Source organism: Aethalodelphis obliquidens, unplaced genomic scaffold (genome assembly GCF_003676395.1).
Source record: "Aethalodelphis obliquidens isolate GAN/ISIS:26980383/991018 unplaced genomic scaffold, ASM367639v1 scaffold32, whole genome shotgun sequence".
In the NCBI taxonomy this organism is placed as follows: domain Eukaryota; kingdom Metazoa; phylum Chordata; class Mammalia; order Artiodactyla; family Delphinidae; genus Aethalodelphis; species Aethalodelphis obliquidens.
In genome coordinates this window covers 5,517,398-5,539,724 of record NW_020837976.1, presented here as the reverse complement: position 1 = coordinate 5,539,724, position 22,327 = coordinate 5,517,398, and the positions used below count along the sequence as shown (strand labels likewise).

At 35.8% G+C, this 22,327-nt stretch overlaps 1 protein-coding gene across 4 annotated transcripts in view; it reads right to left on the bottom strand.

The window, feature by feature from the left end:
• Positions 1-22,327, bottom strand: part of TAF4B (TATA-box binding protein associated factor 4b) — a 131,657-nt gene that overhangs the window by 54,538 nt on the left and 54,792 nt on the right. For all 4 annotated transcript variants that reach the window (XR_003437259.1, XM_027127653.1, XM_027127651.1 and 1 more), the window contains 3 exons: positions 20,275-20,405; positions 15,259-15,384; positions 9,741-9,797 (listed from right to left, as the gene is read on the bottom strand). Coding sequence is in view for 3 of the 4 variants with exons in the window: in XM_027127653.1 (XP_026983454.1) it covers positions 9,741-9,797; positions 15,259-15,384; positions 20,275-20,405 (314 nt within the window). In the remaining variant the exon portion in view is untranslated. The remainder of the gene's footprint in view (positions 1-9,740; positions 9,798-15,258; positions 15,385-20,274; positions 20,406-22,327) is intronic.

The following is a 22,327-nucleotide window of genomic DNA, read 5'->3' as shown; positions in this document are numbered from 1 at the left end:
CATGTAGATGTATTTCTGATGTATTTGTGGGGAGGAAAGTGATCTCCACATCTTACTCTTCTGCCATCTTGAAGGTCTCTGAAAAACTATGCACTTTTAACTGGAACAGGAGGATGTTCTGGGCATTAATGTGGACTTGGCATACACAGTGGGTGAAAATGACATGCAAGCTCAGTTCAGTAAAAACAGCCATTGAATTAGAGGTTTGCTGGTGGAAACGGGATTGCAAGTGACATGCTTATCTACACAGAAAACCTCAAGGTAGATAAAAAAAAAACAAAACCAAAAAGCCTCCTAGGACCAATGAATGAGTTTAGTAAGGCAACAAGACTCAAGGTCAATACATAGAATAATCGTATTTCTAAATATCATTAAGGTAAAGTCTGAAACTTAAATTTTTAAAAATCCCGCTTATAATAGCTTTCCCCAAAATGAAATACTTAGGTATCAATCTAACATGTACAGGTATCTGTATGCTGTAAACCACAAGACACAGATGAAAGAAATAAAGGAAAATACAGATAAATGGAGAGACATGCTGCATTCATGGATTGTAAGATTCAACATAGTAAAGATCTCAATTCTCTCCAAATTCATCTACAGATTTAACACAGTTCCAAAAAAAATTTTTTGTGGATATGGATAAGTTGATTGTAAAACTTACATGGAAACCGAAGAAACTAGAAAAGCTAAATCAATTTTTGGGAGAAAAAGGGAACAAAATGGAAAGAATTACACCATGCAGTTTTAAGAATTACTTATATAAGGCTACAGTAATCAAAATTATGTGTTATTGATGAAGGAATCGACACATAGGTTAATGAAACAGAATAGAGAATCGAGAAATAGATCCACATAAATATGGCCGATTTATTTTTGACCAGGGTGGAAAACAATTCAATTGAGAAAGCAGTCATTTCAACAAATGGGGCAATTGAACATTCACATGCAAAAAAATGAATCTTGAACCTCACACCTTATAAAAAATTAACTCAAAATGTCAACTATAAACTTCTAGCAAAAAGCTTAAGGAAAAATCTTTGTAACTTGGGACCCAGAAAAGAATTCTTAGACATGACAGCCAAAGGCAGGTCTGTTTTTTTTTAATTGACAAATTTGACTTCATAAAAATTAAACTTTTGCTCTGTAAAGGACACAGTTAAGAGAATGAAAGAACAAACTAATTTTTCTCTACAAGCTATATGCCTTTCTTTTTCTTGCCTTATTGTACCAACAATATAATGTTGAATAGTAGTGAAGAAAGCAGACATCCTTGCTTTTTTCCTAATCTTTGGAAGAAAGCATTCAGACTTTTCACCATTAAGAATGATTTTTAGTGGTAGGGTTTTAACAGCTGCCCTTTATCAGACTGAGAAAGTCCCTTCTATTCCAAGATTGCTGAGAGTTTTATTATTAATGGATGTTGAAATCTGCCAAATGTATTTCTACATCAATTGATATAGTCACATGGTTTTTCCTTCTTAGACTATTAATATGTTAGATTTTACTGACTAATTTTTGAATACTGAACCAGCTTTGCATCCCTGGGGTAAACTCTACTTGGTCAAGATATATTATTATTTTTATATATCACTGGATTTGATTTGCTAATATTTTGGTGAAGATGTTTACATCTATGTTCATGAAGCATATTGGTCTGTAGTGTTCGTTGGTATGCTGATTAGATCAGAGTCACATATAACAAATCTGTAGCTCAAGAGTGGTAATAAGAATTAAACATAGTAATATGGGGTTGGTTTCCTGAGCTCCTCCCTTTGGCCCTCTGGCCAGAAAGCTGGGGCTTTAGTTACTCCTCTTTGCCACATAGTTCTGTGACTACATCCATGCCTAGGGTCAAGCAGCAAGAAAAAATGGGGGTGGGGAGTGGGGTAAAAGTGAGATGGCAACCTCACAGCTGGTTCAGAAGTCAGTTTGAATTCTCATCTTCTTCCCCAATTTGCCTACTATTTACTTTTCAAAGCCTTCAAATAGCTGCTCCATGCATTCTGTCCATGTTTTATAGCTGGCAGAAACAGTATGGAATGTTTTTACTCCATCTTAACTGAAACCATTAAAAGCTAGTTTAATCAGAATTCTGACAGGAGGCTTCTGTTATATTATATTCCTACTAGCTTTTACTTCATAAAACTTAAGCCTGCTTGCTCACCTATACCAGTAAACTCTCTCAACTTCGTCCAAAAGGATCTAACAGGCTTGGCAGGTTTTCTTTTAAGGGCATCCTCATTCCTTCCTTAATGGCTAATGAAAAAGGCAGAAATCTTCATCTCCCTTATCATAGTCTCTCTGATATCAAGTAGAAGTCCCCTAAAATTCAAGTCAGTGCCCTAGAAAGCAACAGAGCAATCATGGTTGAATATTATTTTATCTCTGGTGTTTAGTACTTGTCTCTGTTCCTTAAAAGTATAACTATGGTAGTACTGACTTTAATCAAGAGCCAAACCACATTAACAGATTACCTTAAAAAATCACACAAGCTCTCAGAGGTAAAACTCAGTAGAGGTACTTCTTGATGTTAAGGACATAATTTTTTAAAAAAACAAAAGATATAGAAAAAATGAAAATGAAAACAGAAACCAAAAGCTTATTAGGCAGAATCAGAGGAGTTACATGAAGAATGAATAAGCTAGTGTCCTACAGCTAACTCCCTCAACAAATATAGGGACATATTTAACAAAAAGGGCTAAATTATCTAGATAATTATGACACTGACATAATGGGAAATCCAAAAATGAGTTTCTTTTTCATGCTCAAGGAAGGCAAGATATAGGGGGAAAATGTAGGCACAGAGAGTACAAAAGATGACAGCAGAGCTGTCCTTCATAACAAATGATCCAAAAATATGAAGTAGTGTCACCTTCAGTCTGATTTTGCTACATACTTTCGGAAAGTATAAAGGTATAAAGCAAAGGAAGGAATTGAGAGGTAAATTAATGAGCCTGTGCTCTAGAGCCCTCATGCCACAACTACTGAAGCCCGTGCGCCTACAGCCCGTGCTCCACAACAAGAGAAGCCACCACAATGAGAAGCATGTGCACCACAACAAAGAGTAGCCCCTGCTCGCTGCAACTAGAAAAAGCCTGTGCGCAGCAATGAAGACTCAACACAGCCAAAAATAAATAAATAAATATTTTAAAAAAAGAATGTCCTGCTTAGATTTCATAATTACAGTTAACATAATCTTAAACCAAAGGAAAAAAGTTTTGGAACAAGTTCCAAAAAAAATCATCTCCCTACCTTACATAAATTCAAGGATACCACAATTCAAACACAGAATCCTTTTTAACCCCTTAAAGACAATTATTAAGCAGGCATTCTACCAAATCAAACAGTCACAGGGTCTGATTAATTTTTCTCCCAACCATTAAGGCTAATGATATCAGGACACTGTCCAGAACACCTGAGATACTTGGCTTGAAGTTTTTTCCTCCACTGATAATTATTTTAATTGTAGTATAGTTGATTTAAAATACTGTGTTACAGTGGTCATTGCAGCTCTATTTATAATAGCCAGGACATGGAAACAACCTAAGTGTCCACTGACAGATGAATGGACAAAGAAGATGTGGCACATATATACAATGGAATATTACTCAGCCGTAAAAAGAAACGAAACTGAGTTATTTGTAGTGAGGTGAATGGACCAAGAGACTGTCATACAGAGTGAAGTAAGTCAGAAGGAGAAAAACAAATACCGTATGCTAACACATATATATGGAATCTAAAAAAAAAAAAAGGTTCTGACGAACCTACGGGAAGGACAGGAATAAAGATGCAGACATAGAAAATGGACTTGAGGACAAGGGGAGGGGGAAGGGTAAGCTGGGACGAAGTGAGAGAGTGACATGGACATATATACACTACCAAATGTAAAAGAGATAGCTAGTGGGAAGCAGCTGTATAGCACAGGGAGATCAGCTTGGTGCTTTGTGACTACCTAGAAGGGTGGGATAGGGAGGGTGGGAGGAAGATGCAAGAGGGAGGAGATACAGGGATATATGTATACATATAGCTGATTCACTTTGTTATACAGCAGAAACTAACACACCATTGTAAAGCAATTATACTCCAATAAAGATGTTTAAAAAATAAATAAATAAAATACTGTGTTAGTTTCAGGTGTATAGCAAAGTGGTTCATATATATATATATTTTTTCAGATTATGTTCCATCATAGGTTATTACAAGATATTGAATATTGTTCCCTGTGTTATACAGTAAACCCTTGTTGCCACCTGAGATACTTGGAATCTGAAATGTATACCTGCTGGTCAGCCCTTCTAATCCATCTCTACCTTTCAGGAAAATAGTATATTCCACATAATCTCACTTGAACACTTTTCCCCTTACATGCAAACATAATACCTGATTTATGTATTATTAAAAAGAAATATAATGTGCTGTATTCATATTAGATTATATAATTTTTTTTCTAGTTCTTACTCTTATATCCTTTTTTTTATTCCCAAACTTCTTTTCATTCCTCTGGAAGGAAAAAAAGAAACCAAAAAAACTGACATATTAGTTTTTGGAAACTGACATACCCATGGGCAATCTCAAGATTATTATATTTAAGAGCTTGATGGCATCTTTCTTAAATGTATCTTAGCTAATGGTTTTAAGCTACTGGTTTTCCCTGTAATACCTCACCTTTCCTTAAATTATGACAGCTCTGTAATACAAGCAGAGATTGTATTGTTACATTCATTTTAAATACAAGGAAACAGGTAAGTTCAAAGAGGTCAAGTAACTTTCCCAAAGTGAAATCTTTCCCAAAGTGAAATCTTTCCCAAAGTGAAATCTAGATAATCCACGACTCCTGACTTCTACTTCAATGCTATTTCCTCTATAATACACACCTTTTCTATCAAAAGGATAATACATATCTCAAGACACACAGATCCTATACATCAAAATTAAAGAATGAGTACAACCTTCTGAAGCAGCTCTAAATAAAATGTTATATTTTCTATGTAAGGTTCACCAATCAAGAGATACAACCAATAAAGGTCTCTTGAGAAAATATCCATTAAAAAACCTAGTGTAGCTTTCCTGCTTCCAAAGAGAGAACCTAGTGAATGGTAATTGGATGGTATCTGAACTATGCCAGTTCAAGATGCCAATTCTCAGATTCCCAAATCACAGTATTTTATTTAACTTTCTATGACCATTTAGTCAATGGGAAAACAAAAGTGATAGATTTTAAAGGCCCCCTTCTTTCCCCTCCTAGATTCTAAGTGTGATCTCCAGAACAGTGACAGCAATAGAAAAATCACCGAAAATTTTGTTGGAAATGCAAATTCTCAGACTTCACCCAGGCCTACTGTGTCATAGATTCCTGGGGTGGCACCCAGCAACCTGTGTTTTAACAAGCCCTCCAGATAATTCTTATGCATATCGAAGTTTGAGAACTACTATCTTATTAGACTATCAATGCTTTGAAAACATTGCATTTCTGTTTCTCTGCTATGTATACAAGCTCTTTATAACTTGCCATTTTAAGAACATCTTCTCCATACTACATTAATTTGATTGCACTTTTAATGACAAACTTCAATTTTCCCTGTTCAGTGTTCCATGAGTTTTGGCTCATGCAGAACTAGTATAAAGTTTAAATACAAGTTGCTATAAATTTAATAGTTAGCTTTAACTATCATATTTCACTGACTCCATATCTTTTAAAATTTCATTAAAAAAAATCCCTTGCCCTTTTTGTACCTAAATGATATATCTTCTAATCAGTAATGAGCCTTATGAGTCAGTATTTTATTTATTGTACAATAATGCTTCATGGAGAATTGTATTACTTATAGTTTTTATATCCTATATTTTCTATAAACAAAAATCCAAAGTCCTTCAGGGTACAAGTTTTCTAATCTGTTATGCATTTTAATTATTTAATACTTATTTTTGCCCAGTTTCTACAGGATGCACTGTGAAACTAATGTGCCAGCAGGTACATGTCATGCATTCCTTTTTCTTTCTTCTAATGTCTGATAAAAAATGAAAGTGGGGATGCTAGGAATTGTTAAAAAGAAAGTAAGTGAATTCTTTGTCTCACTCTGCACAGATGGACTAAACTCACATTTCCCAAAGGAGAAAGAAGATATTCAAAGGAAATAAGGGTCACGATATATATAACAAATGTTTAAGGAATCAGGATGTCTGAACTCCAAGGTCAGATGGTTTGCTCTGCAGAACTCTGGATGATGTGGTAAGAAAGGAAAACACTGAAGGCTAGATGGTAATCTAGGACACACAGCACACATTTCAGACAAGTCTGCAGATGCATTAAACAAAAACGTGCCTGCTTGTTTGAAGTCAGAATTTGGCAATTAGTAATCTATTTAAAACCTTTCACACATTGATGGTGAAATGGAAGAATGTCAGTACTTACATTTCAGTAAAAGTATCTAGGGGAAAAAAGCCATCACAATTTAAAAGTGTCCATATTTAAAATACAAACCTACAATACAGAGAGCGAGAACACTTATGACTTTTTTTAAAGGCAAAGATAGAAAACAGGAAAAAGATGGCCCCAAAGTTGGAACTAAAATGTTTGATATCCACAGACATTTTAGCCAGACAACAATGTTTTCAAATAGATGGATAACCTGTCAGATCAATAAGAATAGTATGCAGCAGGAGCTGCTTCAACGGATTCAGACTAGGCTGGAGGCAAACCCAAAGGCAGCCTACTTTCTTAAGTGCCAAGTGAGAATGACAAAATTGGAAGAAGTCAATAGGAAGGATGAAAAGAAATTAGACATCTTTATAAAAACCTGCTCAATTTAACAGTTTGGCTTTACACCAGAATGCAAAGAAGAAATGCATAGACTCTAAATCTGTATTCGAGAGAAGAAAACCCATGGGAGAAATGACCAAGATCAAAACTCTAGTCCTGGGCTTCCCTGGTGGCGCAGTGGTTCAGAGTCCGCCTGCTGACTCAGGGGACACGGGTTCGTGCCGCGGTCCAGGAAGATCCCACATGCCACAGAGTGGCTGGGCCCATGAGCCATGGCCGCTAAGCCTGCGCGTCCGGAGCCTGTGCTCCGCAAAGGGAGAGGCCACAACAGTGAGAGGCCCGCGTACTGCAAAAAAAAAAAAACCCCCAAACCCCCCAAAACTCTAGTTCTTAATAGTTGAAAGCAACCATGGATTATAAGACTACGTATGAAGGGGATTCAAGTTGTGATTTAATATTTATACGACAAACATCACTGCTGAAACATTCCTCAGGATCAATAAAGCCTACAACTTCTCTAAACAGTTCTTTGGAGTTCTATATTTGTAAGATACTGTCATTAATCTGTTTCCTACACCCAGCTTGGTAGGTAGGTAGTTACCAGAAAAAGGAAAGCAAAGCAGTTTTATATTGAGCAACAGTAAGGAATCTGTACTAATTTTCACAATTGGACAAAGAAAATTTCCTAAACAGCCAAATACCAAAAAATCACAAACCAAAGCTTTATAGTTTATAGCAGTGTGATAACAATTAGTATATCCCAAATGATAACCTTACAAATTACCATATAAGACAACAATTCAACTCTATATAAAGATAGGGTCAATGATTTTGCAACCAAACAAAATATGGTGTGTTTGATTCTAAATTAGAGCCCCTTAGAATATTAAAGTTATTAAGAACTCTAGGGGGCATGGACAAAAATGACAATATTTTACTTTCATCCAACATTTGCAACTAATACAGAGTGGCTCTGTTCTTGGAACTGGGCCAATGTATTTGATTCTTTTTTAAATCAAAGATGATTTAGAATAGGAAGCAACCAGAAAACTTTTGAAATATTTTGGAAGGAAAATATACAGTTTTTTTAATCTTGCTAGGAAAAATAAATAAATGGAGGTGCAAAAACAGTGGGGAAAAAAAAACAGGTTTGCTACAGCACACCTGCTCTCATTGAGAGGTTTTTTTTTTTTCTTTTCACATTTGCTCTTAGAATTTTCTTCAAAAAATGCTGTCCACCTATTCATCCTTCAGGGAATAAAAAACACAATTAAAAGAAAAACAAACAAAAGCATTCCATACAAACCTGAAGGAAAAATTAATCTATGATCCAGATGTTTGTGAAGGTATATGAAAGAAAAACAGACAGGATAAGACCTTTAAGGATAAAGCGGTAAGTTTTCTGATATTTATTTTCCAAAAAGTAGGTGGGATTAGAAGTAAGATAAGCATCTATCAGTCCTAAATGAAAACAAAGAGGGACACTCATGATTCAAAGCAACCAATCAATCTATCATCAAGCCAGGCTTGCTGTAAGATTATAGGTACAGTTCTCTTGTTAAATTTTTTAGATAATATTTTTAGATAAATTTTCTGGAAATGAGTAACAGAAATTTTTTGTTGTTGAAAAAAATTGGTTCGGTTTCAAATCCTTTTTAATATTCTCCTTTCCCAGTTCTCTTCACCTCAATTCAGAAACCCCTCCATCCAGAGTTCATGTTTTCTTCCTTTTCTATTTTAGTGAAAACACACCACATTGATTGTAAGAATCTTACTAGATTTCCATTTGCTTTGCCTCGGCTCCTACATTAATCCAAACAATAAGGGCCTTTAAAACATTCATAAATAACCTGCTGCTGCTGGCACCTAGAAGCCGAGTGCAGCAATGTTAAGCAACAACAAATTTCATAGTTCAAGAGGCACAGTTAAGGAAAAAGGTTGCTCAGGAAATCACTCTTATTTAGCACAAAGATCCTTAAAAATTGCATGAAATCAGTCAAGTAACTATAGAAACCAATTTCTTCAGCTCCATATCACACGTCTCACACCTCAATTGTCTTTATTATCGTCTGCTGTCAGATCCTTAATCAGAAATGTGAACAGGCTTGATGATTTATTCAGCAGGGAAAAGAATCTGTAGGTCAAGTGAAAAATTTCACACACACACCCATACATACACCATGTCTTCAACCTTAGGTACTTTCATTTCCTTCTGTTCTCAGCAGCTCTGGGGGCAACTCCAGTGAGATCCAATATTAAGGCTCAATTAAAATAAGCTCCAATTAGTGGAGCTTTTTTCTCTGGGGCTAGAAAAGTCAGGAAATGGATATTGGGAAATGTAAAAAGTCAGCTACTGAGAGGAGGCTGCAGACATAAATGAACTTATTTGTTGATTTCTACAGTTGCTATGCAGAGGCCTCTGGGAGTAAAAGCTTAACCAGTCTAAGCTATAAACTAAAACCCCCGCAGCTAAACATGAACTGTGTGAAACAAGGGCTCCATTCCAGAACAGAAAACTGCTGGGCCCAGAAAATTAAAAGCCAGAGGCGTTTTCCATTTAAAACTAAATCCCAGTACCACCTCCCAGCCAAAGAATTATAAGCAGTATCAGATTTACAAAACGAACAATTACCCTGGAAAAATGTAGCCTATTGTACAGTCCCAGATGCTAAATCTCAGAAGTTTCTTTTCTTTCTTTTTTTTTAATCCCACATTATATTCCTCCAAGTGTGCTGCTGTAGTTTACAAAGAGCCATTTCTAGACAGGCCTAAGCCTTGAAAATAAATTTTAAAAAGAGAGCACATAACTCATTGACCTCATTTGAAGTACTGCCCTTGCCTTCAGCAGTTCCTGTCCTTCCCCAAGGCTTCGGCAAATGGTATGCAACAGCAAAATAAACCCTGACCTAATTGCCAGGAGAGAGCTGCCAACCTTCCCTCAAACACAAAGACAAGCATGGTAACTTGAAAGTCCTACCTCTTTGGCTTTCTGCTTTAATCTCAGCTGTTCTGGATCTTCTTTATTGGAACGACTCTATCAAAGGAAAAGAAAATTTTAATAGAAATTACTAGCATCTAAACACCATAGTTGCCGTTAAATATTTAATAAATGACAATTTTCTCTTGTGATTGAAAACCTTAGCTCCAGGGGAAAATGCCTCAATCCAGTCTCGTGCTCTCCCTCCCACCACCCCCTCCCTCTCATCATCTGGGCTGGCTGCTGCAGTTCTAGCCTGGAGGAAGCTTATAGAGAAAATGATGCTAACAATGTCAGTCAGGTCCAGTTGAGGCATGACGTTGGTCTTGTTGGAACACTAAAAACTGAAAAATGGATGGTAGAGATGAAGGAAAAGAAAAGGATAACTGTTGGCTCAAATGAATGAAAACAATCAACATTGGCTAATCCTTAGGTGAAGCCATTTTGGTAAAAAATATGGTATTTCAAGGACTATTAAAAACAAGAACGTGATGAACTTTGAACCAAATTTCTCTCTCTTCAAAAGTGTAATTTTTTAAAATTAAGAAATACATCCCAATGTTTTCATTAGAGTATCTTATCATCTTTGGGTCCTCTATAGCACTTAACAGAATGCTGTGCCCAAGAAAATGTTCAATAAATGTTTATTGAATGTCACTTTCCATACTGATTCAGTTTAACATTCAAAAAATGAATAATCTTACAGGACTGCTATAAGAAAAGAGCTACATTCTACATGTAATGCTATGATGGAACCAAAGGTAAGGAAAGAACTATATTTCTGACACTACAGACATTTGTCCACTGAAAAATATGCTGCGGATAGGTGTATTCTTCTTCTTATTCTAATAAAGTTACCTCCTTATAAATCTGAATATTCCATAACATTCAATAGCAGCTAACTAAAGATAGCTAACAAAATAAAAGCAAAAAGTATTTTCCTATTTACTTAGTTTAACTGATAATGTTTTTACTGATTTATCAGTACTTCTGTTAAAGGAAAACACAAGGAAGAAACTGTTTATATCTGAGTGCCTTCTAATTTTAAACACCTTAATTAAATACCTACATAAGATTCTACCGAAAGCGAATACATTTTTTCTTAATTTTGTCTCCAATGTAATAAAACAACTTCACTCTAGCCCAAACTAAGAAAACTCCCTTGTTATTCTACTTATGTTAGGAGAGAATGAGTATATGTGTAGTCACATAAAAATACGGGTGTATATGTATATGTGTGTGTATATAATTTTTGCCACAGTATAAAATGGGCACATTTGGGTATCAAGTCTTTGTCAGTCAACCAATATTTATTGACTATCCATAGTATATATTCTACTCTGTGTGCCATTGTTCTAGGCCTTGGAGATATAGAAATGAGGTAACAAGACAAAGTCTCTGCCTTCGAGTAACTTACATTTTAAGAAGAGAAAAATAAAATAATTTTATAGAAATTAAACACAGTTGTGAAATGTAAAACATTTATGATGGGGAAAAATAAAAAACAATGACTGATAGTGATAAGTACTATAAATAAAATAAAATAGGATAATGTGATAGAAAGAGGGGCGTACTTCTGTAGCCAGAACGGGATGGAAGACATCTCTGAGGAGTGACAACTGAGTAGAGATCTGAATGAGAGGAAGGAGGCAGCCATATAAAGATCTGGGGGAAGAACACTCTTAAGCAGAAGGTGCAGTCACTGCAGAAGCCAAAAAATGGGAATATGGTTGGCATACTTGAGGAAAGAAAGAAGGCTGGTGTGGTTGGAGCATAAAGAAAAGTTGAGAGATAAGGCTGGAGACAATGTGCTGCCTTGTAGGTCATGATGAGGAGTTGGGCTTTGATTCTAGTTGTAAGAAAAAGCCACTGGAGGGTTTGGAGCAAGGTGTGAGATGCCACTGGCAGGACACTTTTGAAAGGTCACTCTGGCTGCCGTACAGACGATGCACTGTATGGATCCAAGACTGGAGGCACAGGCACACAGAGCAATTAGGAAGCTGTTCTAAAACAACTGCTGTAAATACAAGACTGAGAAAAAGATGAGGGCAACTTGAACCAGCATCATAGAATACGATGATAAATAACTAGATTGAAATACATGTTGGGGGTAGAGCCAACCAGATTTATTGATGGATTGGATATAGGGTGTGAAGTAAAGAGAGGAATCAAGAATGATGCCTAGGATTGTGGCCTAAGTAACTGGAAGGATAGAAAATTCCAACTTCCCGAGAAGGTAAAGACCAGAGCAGATTTGGGGAAAGGGAACTCAGTGTTCAGTTTTAGATGCTTCATTAGTAGCCTAGGATACAAATTGGAGCACAAAGAAAGGTCACTGTGACTGGAGCAGAATGAGTGAAGAAGGGAGGGACATGAGGAAAGTTCAGAGAGAGAGGTGGGTGCGTTTAAAAATTTGGTAGTAAGTTTGGATTTTATTTTAAGGCAAGAGGAAGTCACTGAAGGATTTTAAGCAACAGAGACACACGTGATTTGTTACGAAAACACTATCCTGACAACAGTATGAAAAATGGATTGTAGAAGGAAAAGGACATTAGTTAGAAGACATTATAAAGGTCCAAGGGAAACATGACTCAGATCATCTGAGTGATGACAACAGTGATGAAGAGAAGGTGGATACATTTTGGGAACTGAATAGGAACGTGAACTGGATGTAGGGAGAGAAAAGAGGAAAAGGAGTTAAAGATGACTCCTAGGTTTTTTTGGCTTGAACATCTGGGTGAATAATGATGTCATTTACTGAGTTAGAAAATCTGTAAGAGTAGAAGGTAAAACTACGAGAAAGTGAGAGCAACTATAATATACTACACTGGATAATAACTAAACAAGTATTTAAAGGTTTATAACCTTGTTTACAGCAGAGTAATTGGGAATAAAATACCAATAAACCACCTCGTTACATTGGCTGTGTGCTTGCTTATAATACTCAAGGGCTCGAGAAAGAGCATCTTCCTGTCCCAGCAGCCTTTCCCAGTGCAAGAGGGGTCAGAATGGGGACTGAGACCGTGGGACAGTGAGAAGCTGCACAGTGACAAGGTTGTGGTGCACAAGGTTGTGGAGGTCAAGAATGCAGGGTGATGAAGGGCTGGGGAAGACCCACCAAGGCATGGGCCAGTGGGCATGGCGGCCAATTACATGGGCAATGAAATGAGGGCAGGGGTAACAGTGGCAGCAGACAGAAGAGTCAGTCAGCATGGTTGCTTGGGAGATTAGTTACGTTGATCAAATAAATAGAGAACATAAGTAAATATATCGAGGATAATGAGAGTCAGGTTTCTGACTTCAGAGTAAGTACTTATAAACATGGAAAGGTTAAAGCTAGGAAGAACCCTAAGATATCACGGAGATATTCATATAAATTTATAGTTTTATAATGTACACACACAGTAAAATAGTTATAGATCTATGTTTGTGTATTTATATAGATATGTGTACATATCACATACCATACATGTTTCCTAGATCTGTCCATTTGACAGGGTCTACATGTAATGAAACTCTCTTAGCAATGAGCACACTTTAGGCTCTAATCTTGATTTCTGGATATCATCCTCAACTAAAAAGTATATGGTTCCTTGATGAACTGACTGATTCCAGGGCTGGGAAAGGATGAGTAAAAGCTGGGCCTGGAGTATCTTGTGCCTGAAAGTAAGGACATGCTCAGTGAATGATGGAAACATGATTCAAGGACAGAAGTGCCAGCTGGAAGGGTCTCCCACTCAGGAGCAATTTGAGCAACAAAATAAATAATGATAGTAATGGGTTACAACCTGTTGCATCCAACAGAAATCCACGAGCACATGTTGATATAAATGAATGCATGAATGTATGAATGAATGAATGAAAGAGAGGAAAGCTCTTCCACAAAGTAGAGTACTAATAAACATAGACGAGATGATGAGAATAAAGAATCACCATTGGCAGCCATCACAGAGGTATCTGATTCACAGGTATCATCTATGGATGCTAAAGTTGCTCTGTGGAGTTTGATGAGGTATGGGATATTAGTATAATGCTATAATACCTTCCTACAGAAAACTAATTGATTACAAAGGGGGAAAGGGAAACTTTAAAATGGAGAGAACTGATCAAGGTTGCCTTTTGATAGAATCAGCTGAGAAGAATGAAGCATCATTTCTATGCATTCCCACCAAGAATGCATGACCCAAGTCAAGTTGTAAGGAAACATAAGATGAACCCAGGTTGAGAGTCACCCTACAGAAGGTAAGGCTTGTACTCTTGTACTCCTGAAACTTGTCAAAGACATGAAAGAAAAAGAGTGAGAAAATCTGACTGGATTCTGATGACAACTGAATAGACACACATTCCTGAATGGGAAAATGGACCATGAAGGAAAAAGAGGCTTGAGATAGCTGGTTAAATCTGAATGGGGTCTGTGGATTAGATGGTAGTGTCATGTTATTCACGTCCTGACTTGGAAGCTTATACAGGAGAATGGCCTTGCTTTCGCAAATACATGCCAGAATGTTTAGGAGTGATGAGACATCGTGTCTGAAGCTTGCTTTCAAAAGGTTCAGAGAAAGACTAATTAGAGACAACAGTTCCACAACTTTGTGAATGTACGAGAAACCTCTGAATTCAAAGAAGAAAGAACAAAAGAAAGAGAATAATGATAACGGGAGTGTGCACCTGTGTACAGAAATGATGGAGATGGAGGAAATGCAGTAAAATGTTAAAAATGGGGAACCCCAACTGAAAAGGAGATGTATAGTTCTGGCAACTTTTCTGTAAGTATGAAATCATTTCAAAATAAATGAATTTTTAAAAAAGTGATTAGTATGTGACTAGGAACAAATATTCTAAAAGGGGAGGATTCCAGTAACATTGGAAATCAAAACTGAAGTGTTTAAAACAAAAAATAACACTAGTATCCAACCCTTAAGACTGCTCCCCAAGGCCTACAAAGAAATGTGCAGCAACAAAACGCAAACTATAAAGGAACTAGCTCTCACTCCATCTGGCACTAATGGTCCAGGAAAATGCTTAAAGGAGGAAGAAAGAAAATCAATAATAGTCTTACCTGTTCTCTCTTTTAGTATCTCTCTAACCCATTCCTGCTCATCTTCTATTTTGTTTCATATAATCCTAATTATTCCTAATTTTTACCTATAACATTCATGTCCACCTTCCAAATTTTCCTCTCTCAACTTCAACTTGGCACATATTAAATCATATCCCTGAAAAGACCTTGAAAAATTTTAAAACATTTTTACTTGGGGAGGGGGAAGTGGTATGATGCTAGGCACACAGGAATTGAGAATGAGGAGACAAAAGATTATGTCTCATTAAAGTAAATTAACTGAAAGCCACTGTACGACACCATCCTGTGGCTGTGAGAGAATTTATTAGTAATTTCATTTTAAGAAATCCTTCAGAGAAATCTAAAGGCCTAACAAAACCAAGATAGTCAACAAATGATAAAGCCAATTCTGACCTCCTTGCCAGGCCATGTTCACTCATAAATCATATAGGACCTTACCTTGGCTGCTTTAAGTAACATTTCTCTTTCTTCTACATCCTTTCTATGCTTCTCCAGTTGATCTAGCTTTTCAAGAAATTTGAGCTGTGATCTGGTGTCATTAGACAGGATGTAATTTTCACTTGCCTGGGGAAAAAAAAAGTTTTATGATGATCCTAGGCAACACATTCTACATTAAGTCTTGTTATAAATCAGCTAAAGACAGTAACACAAACATAGGGAACTAAATTTACAGGAGGTAATATGTTTATTTCTGTTAAGCAAACAACAACAAAATAAGAACTTTAATCATCCTTAAAATTTGAGAGGTGATTAAGCATTGAAATTTCAAAGAGCTTTCCTAGTAAGCTTCATCCAGAGAGGAGGAAAAAGGAATTAAGCCAAGCAGATCCTAATAACTGGAAGTAGAAAGCAAGACAGTGCACCCTTTACCTATAATCTAAATCTTTTTATTTAAACTATCGTCCATCTCAGCAGACCTTAATGATTAATTAAATCGTAGGACTGTGAAAGACAAAAAATAAGAAACAATCATCTCACTGAAAAATATACCTAAGATGAAAGTTACCACCCTTGTTTCTATTGTTGAATTGGTCTAACCATGCCAAGTGAAGGCAACTTCTACCAAAATACGACATAAGACAAAATGGCAAATATTAAAATCCTAAACCCTGTTGTAAGAATTTCCTTAAGCTATGGACTTGGGCAGAAACTATAGTCAAAGAAATTAAGTATACAATGTATAAATGAGAGTCATAACAGAGAAATATAATTATTCATCCTCAATGTTCCATAAAATGATAAAATTTATACTGTTTCATTTATTCTGATATTCTACAGTGTAAAACAGTGCTTTACAATCTAAATATTTTGTAATTTTATCTGATATGACCACCTATCTCTCCTCCTTTAATACATGTATGCTTGTTGGGGGTGGGGTGACTTCCTGCCATCTACTCATTTCAGTAATTCAGACATCCAAGCTATAGGAGGGAGACTATAAAATAGGAAAACTGAATGTTTTTAAACGTTTAGTCCAACGGTCAGTGCGTGGCTTGGAAATCTGGGTACAGCACCATTCCCATCTTTGTTTTATCCCATGCTTATGGTTGATTCAATTAACTGGGACTGAGAGATTTCATATGCTCAAGATTCTTTTTAAATTAAATTTTTATTGTTGGTATTTAACTAGATCCAAAGAGTATTACATAGAATAATGAACAAGGATGTATTAGTGCTACTTATTTTACTTTGTGTTTAATACAAAAAGAATTCTCAAATGTTTTTAAAGTTAAATAATACAAGATAGAATATGGAATACATTATAAGCCAACCATACAGGCATAAACATAATAACCAGTGGTTTCTTAAATACTTCATTTTTACCATTTTTGTGTTCATATACCCTGGAGATAATTTACTGACAGGATTTAATTTAAAAGGACAGCAAATGCTAAATTAAAAAGACGCACAGACTTTCTAAATCTGAACCCAATCTCATTTCCATGCTAAGATTCCTTCTCTCTCTTCCAACTCAGTACAACTGCCTCTTGCTTAATGCATCCTTCCTTTACTCTTCCAGTCCTAAACAACTGAGTGTCTTCCCTACTTCTACTGAGTCTCCAACTTTATTTAAACAACAGTACCCCAATCTTATCATGATGCTTCCTGTCTACCCAGCTGGTCTAACTGAAGTCTTCTTGCACCACAGAGTCAGGTGGTTTAGCAGTGAAAATATAAGGACTCAGACCAAACAATAACATCGTCAAGTGAATCCCATCTAAAGAAAGTACTACAGCCCCTTTCAACTGGAAAACATGAAGTTTCTCCACAGCCACTGGCACGTAGAAGACTCTAACATATCTTCAGTGGGAAAAAACCTGGCAGCAAGATCAAAAGCTTTGTATCACATGTGTCACTTTCTACTTGTTTACTTAAATCTCAGTTTATGGACTATGATTAATTAGAGAATTATGTCTAACCAGGTGAAAGATTATCAAAAGTAGAGGGATTTCAAATGGAAAGAGATGGTGGGATTTTGCTTTTAATAAAAGTAGCTCACTTTTGTGAAATTCATGGAGTAAAATTTCCCATATTGTACAGATAAAAATAAATCCTATCAGGGATGAACTGAAATGTAAGGACAGGGCTCAATCTGTGACACAAAGATTATTACAATCAAAGTCTACAAAATAAGTATATAATTTTGAACTAGATCCAAATATAATTAAATGATTATTATTTCTGTTTAAAGAAGGATGATCGTGTAGTTGCTTTTCTATATGTGCAAATTCACACAGTGGCATTAGCTGTATTAAGGAATAAGTGTGGGGAGAGGCGGACAGGGGAAAATCAATCAGGATAGGCAGTGTCAAGACAGAAGGTTAAGAAGGTGTTAGCTTTAAGCTAAGTTACTGAGTTTCTAAGTGGGGTAGATACTATCCATTTTGCCTGGGGCAACTAAATCCTTGGAATATGTGTTATTGATATACACTAGAAGAACTACTCCACCTGAAGGCTATACATAATAGAGCTTTGGATGGCATTCTGGATGGTAAACATTACTTGGAAAAATTCTATTCCATACTAAATGTACGTGCTACATTTTGTATAGAAACTGCCTACTGTAAATGAAAGTGCACTCATGTATATCTGAAACAACAGGGTGTTTGAGGCAGGAAAAGGGGAGAATCCAGATGTGAAAAATTATAAGGCTCTTTAAAACGTCACAGTAAAAAGACAAAAAGGAAGACTAATCCCCCCACATCCCAAAAGTGAAGGTAAATTGTTATCAATTTAAATTAGGTTACTGCAAATTCAGGATGCTAATTGTAATTCCCAAGGTAACCACTAAGAAAATATCTAAAAAATACACACACACACACACACACACGCAAAGGGAATCAAAACAATATACAACAATGAAAAAAATCAAACAAAAAAGAAGGCAGTAGTAAAGGAATGCCAAAAAAAGCCATAAGACACACACAAAAACAGAAATAGCAGAAGTTAAGTTTTTCCTTAATCAGTAATTACTTTAAATGTGAATGGATTAAACTCCTCAATCAAAAGGTAGAGACTGACAGAATGGATAAAAAGCAAAATCCAACTATATGCTGTCTACAAGATATTGGCTTTAGATAAAAGCACAAATAGGCTGCAAGTCAAAGGATGGAAAAAAAATATTCCATGCAAATAATAACCAAAAGAAAGCAGGGGTGGTTATACTAATATCAGCCAAGACAGACTTTGTGTCAAAAACTGTTAAAGAGACAGGACATTATATACTGACAAAACAGTGAATTCACCAAGAAGATATAACAAGAAGATATACACACTAGACAACAGAGCCCCCAAATATATGAAGCAAACACTGACAGAACTAAAGAGAAATAGTTTTACAATAGTAGTTGAAGTCTTCAATACCCTACTTTCAATACTGGATTGAATACCTATACAGAATATCAATATGGAAATAAAGGACCTAACACTATAAACCAACTAGATCTAACAGACATATATGAACACTCCTCCCCAACAACAGAATACACATTCTTCTCAAGTGCACATGGAACATTCTCCAAGACAGACCATATGTTAGGCCACAAAACAAGCCTCAATAAATTTAAAATGATTGAATTGTGCTAAGAATATTCTCTGACAACAATGGAATGAAGCTAGAAATCAACAACAGAATGAAAACTGGAAATTTCACGAATATGTGGAAATTAAACAACATACTCTCAAATAACCAATGAAATAAAGAGATCTCAAGGGAAATTAGAAAATACCTAAGAGATGAATGAAAACAAAAACACAATGTACCAAAATGTATAGAATGCAGCAAAAGCAGTGCTCAGAGAGAATTTTATAGCAATAAATAAATGCCTACATTAAAAGGGTAGATCTTAAATCAGTAACCAACCTTACATCTTCAGGAAACAAAATGAGAAATGAAAGTAGAATCATTACCACTGACCTTACAGAAATAAAAAGGATTATTAGAGAATACTATGAACAACTGTATGCCAACAAATTAAATAACCTAGAAGAAATGGACAAATTCCAGAAGCACACAAAAATAAATACTGATAGTAGGGGTTTTTTCACAGCTTTTTCTGATGATCATATATTTTTAAGTCAGTCCAGTAAATTCTCACAAAGATTTATACAAGTGAGGACCTCAGCAACTATAAATAGTTCTTCCAAAGTTCTAAATGAAGCAGAAAGGAGAGAAAACAGAATGATTTCCTCCAGGAAATTTACCGGTGGTATAGTGGCTGATCTTCCCTAGATTGCTTTTAACCTATGTGTAGGACATCATGACAATGACCATTCTTGCAGACTCAAAACCTTATAAGGTTACCCATATACCACATTGTACAAAATCCACCTATGAACATTTCTTGATATGGGGGAAAAGGTTATCTTTTTCAACCCTCATTACCCAATACATTTGTTCTCCATCCAAACCATAATGCAAATTAATCTAATGCTTTCATCTTGATGATGGCAAGTGATTTGGTTCACACTACTAGGGATAAGATAGGCTATTCTTGCATTTAATTTTTTATAAAAGGGGTCAATATAAATAATGAGTGGCACCAATATTAGCACTCAATGCAATCATTTAACTTATTAAAAGGAACAGGAGTGCTAGCAGAGAACGGATCACTGAAGAGAACACAGCTATCCAATACATTATCCCTTCTAACATATCCTCCCTCCCAGTCAAGAGCTTTAGGAGGAGAAGCCTCAGGCAGAACAGATACAAATTTCAATGTACAGTGACATAGAAGCTTTGGATACCATTTGAAACCCTATTTTATTTGTCATGTAAGCGTATCTAAATAAGGCAAATTAGGAATGAGACTTTTATTTTCTACCAATATGAAATATGTCTCGACCATTTCCTTGAAAAAATATACTTAGAATATGAATCCATATCAAAAAACTACCTTTAACACAACAAAGAAGAGACAGAAGAGTTTGTTCTTCTTTAAGGATTTCCTTTACCTTGTAAGTTGTCATTCGATGCTGAGCGATTGTAGTCAGTTTTTCTAGAAGGCCTCGTAATCGCTCCTGTGTTGCATGGGAGATCAAGTTCACAGCATCAGAGTTAAGTTCTGTAATGTCATGCTTTTTACCTGTGGAAGCAGAGAAAATCCATTACGTGTTTTAGTAGTGGCTGATAATTGAAATAATTAGCACAGCAGGTATTCTGTTCCCCCTGGAAGTCATACCCATTATGAATAAAGGTTTGGAGATTATGATTTTCCTGGTAAAGTCACAACTTCAAAGATCTTAGACATTACATTAATAAAACCTAGCCTGAAGCCTCAGAAAATATAGACATTGTTTCACTTAGCCTCTAGACTCATTCTCCTTGCAAGGTCATTTATAGGACAAAGTTAATAAGAACACAAATCAAGTCTAGTGTTCAGGGAGGAAAATGGTAACTGCAGAAATCAGTGCTATATTCTGTTAATTTTAGTCATTAAAAAAATAGAAAATTACATTTTGCCATTTGACACTGTTAACAATTTATGACATTTATTTCAGTTAACTCAGATTGTGAGTCTCTGTTAATAACTTGTCTGCATGACACACCTATACACCTTTTGTCCATTACCAATCATGCTTATTTTGCACTAACTCATGTTCCATAAGCTGACCTGGTAATTAATTTACAAGTTGAAATGGGTTCAAAGCCTCATCATTTTACCCATCAATTTGAAAAATTTCTCTTTCACTATATCTCTTCCCATAAATAAACCAAACTTCTATTCTTCCTTCTGCTAACCAGGAGGAAAGTTTCAAGAAAACAATTTGGACCACATACCCCAAAGCAGAAGCTCATATATAAATCAACCTTATCAGTTTTTAAATAGTAATTCTCCAGCTCAGTGAAACTACCTGTATCATCAGAGACCTAACTCTAAAGATACAGGTAATTAGGTAATCTCATTTAAATGAGCTTTTAAATAGTGCTATTGTGTTTGTTTTTAACATATGCATTTATAGAAATTTAAAATATATTGTTTGATTTTGCACTCTATCTGAAACATACTCATATATTCAAAGTGTGAATGAGTATTGCAAAAAACAAGCTTTAATTAAAAGCTAACAATTCTTAAACACATTCTTTGACATTATTCTATAACAAATGTTCAACTTAATTCAAAATGTGGGCTATAGTAAATCACACAGGAAAACGATATAAAATGATTCAGCTTCTCCTATAACAAACCTTCAAAACAAAGCAGTTCATTACTTTGTAGCAAAAATGAATTAATCACCAAGTTATGATTCAAGGGGGGGAAAAACACTGAAAAGTCAAATCTACTTTACTAAAACATCAGCATAAACAAATAGTGGGGGCCTTCTATAGAAGGAATAATGCAATTTCAAAACAATCCAGTGATTAAAATTATAATTAAACATAGAGTATATAGAGGATGACATGCCAGTTAATGCCTAAAGAAAGTGAACATTTAAGAACATATAGTGTTGGGCTTCCCTAGTGGCGCAGTGGTTCAGAATCTGCCTGCTAATGCAGGGCATACGGGTTTGAGCCCCGGTCTGGGAGGATCCCACATGCCGCGGAGCAACTGGGCCCGTGAGCCACAACTACTGAGCCTGCACGTCTGGAGCCTGTGCTCTGCAGCAGGAGAGGCCGCGACAGTGAGAGGCCTGCGCACCGTGATGAAGAGTGGTCCCCGCTTGCCACAACTACAGAAAGCCCTCGCACAGAAACAAAGACCCAACACAGCCATAAATAAATAAATTAAAAAAAAAAAAAAAGAATATATAGTGTTTGGGGAGAAACTTTGAAAATAATTTCATATGTATTTATAAAACAGAAACCTATGCTAAAGAAATATCCATATTTTTAAAATACTAAAAATAAACAAGTACTGGGAGTTGCAATCAATTCCAGGGCTTAGTGAACAATCAAACATTCTAATATCTTCACTAAACTGATGATAAAACATAAGAGAGTTACAAGTTAAAGTCTCACTTTAAAATAAAACACTCCCTTTAGTAAAGTCACCATTGACTGTTTAAG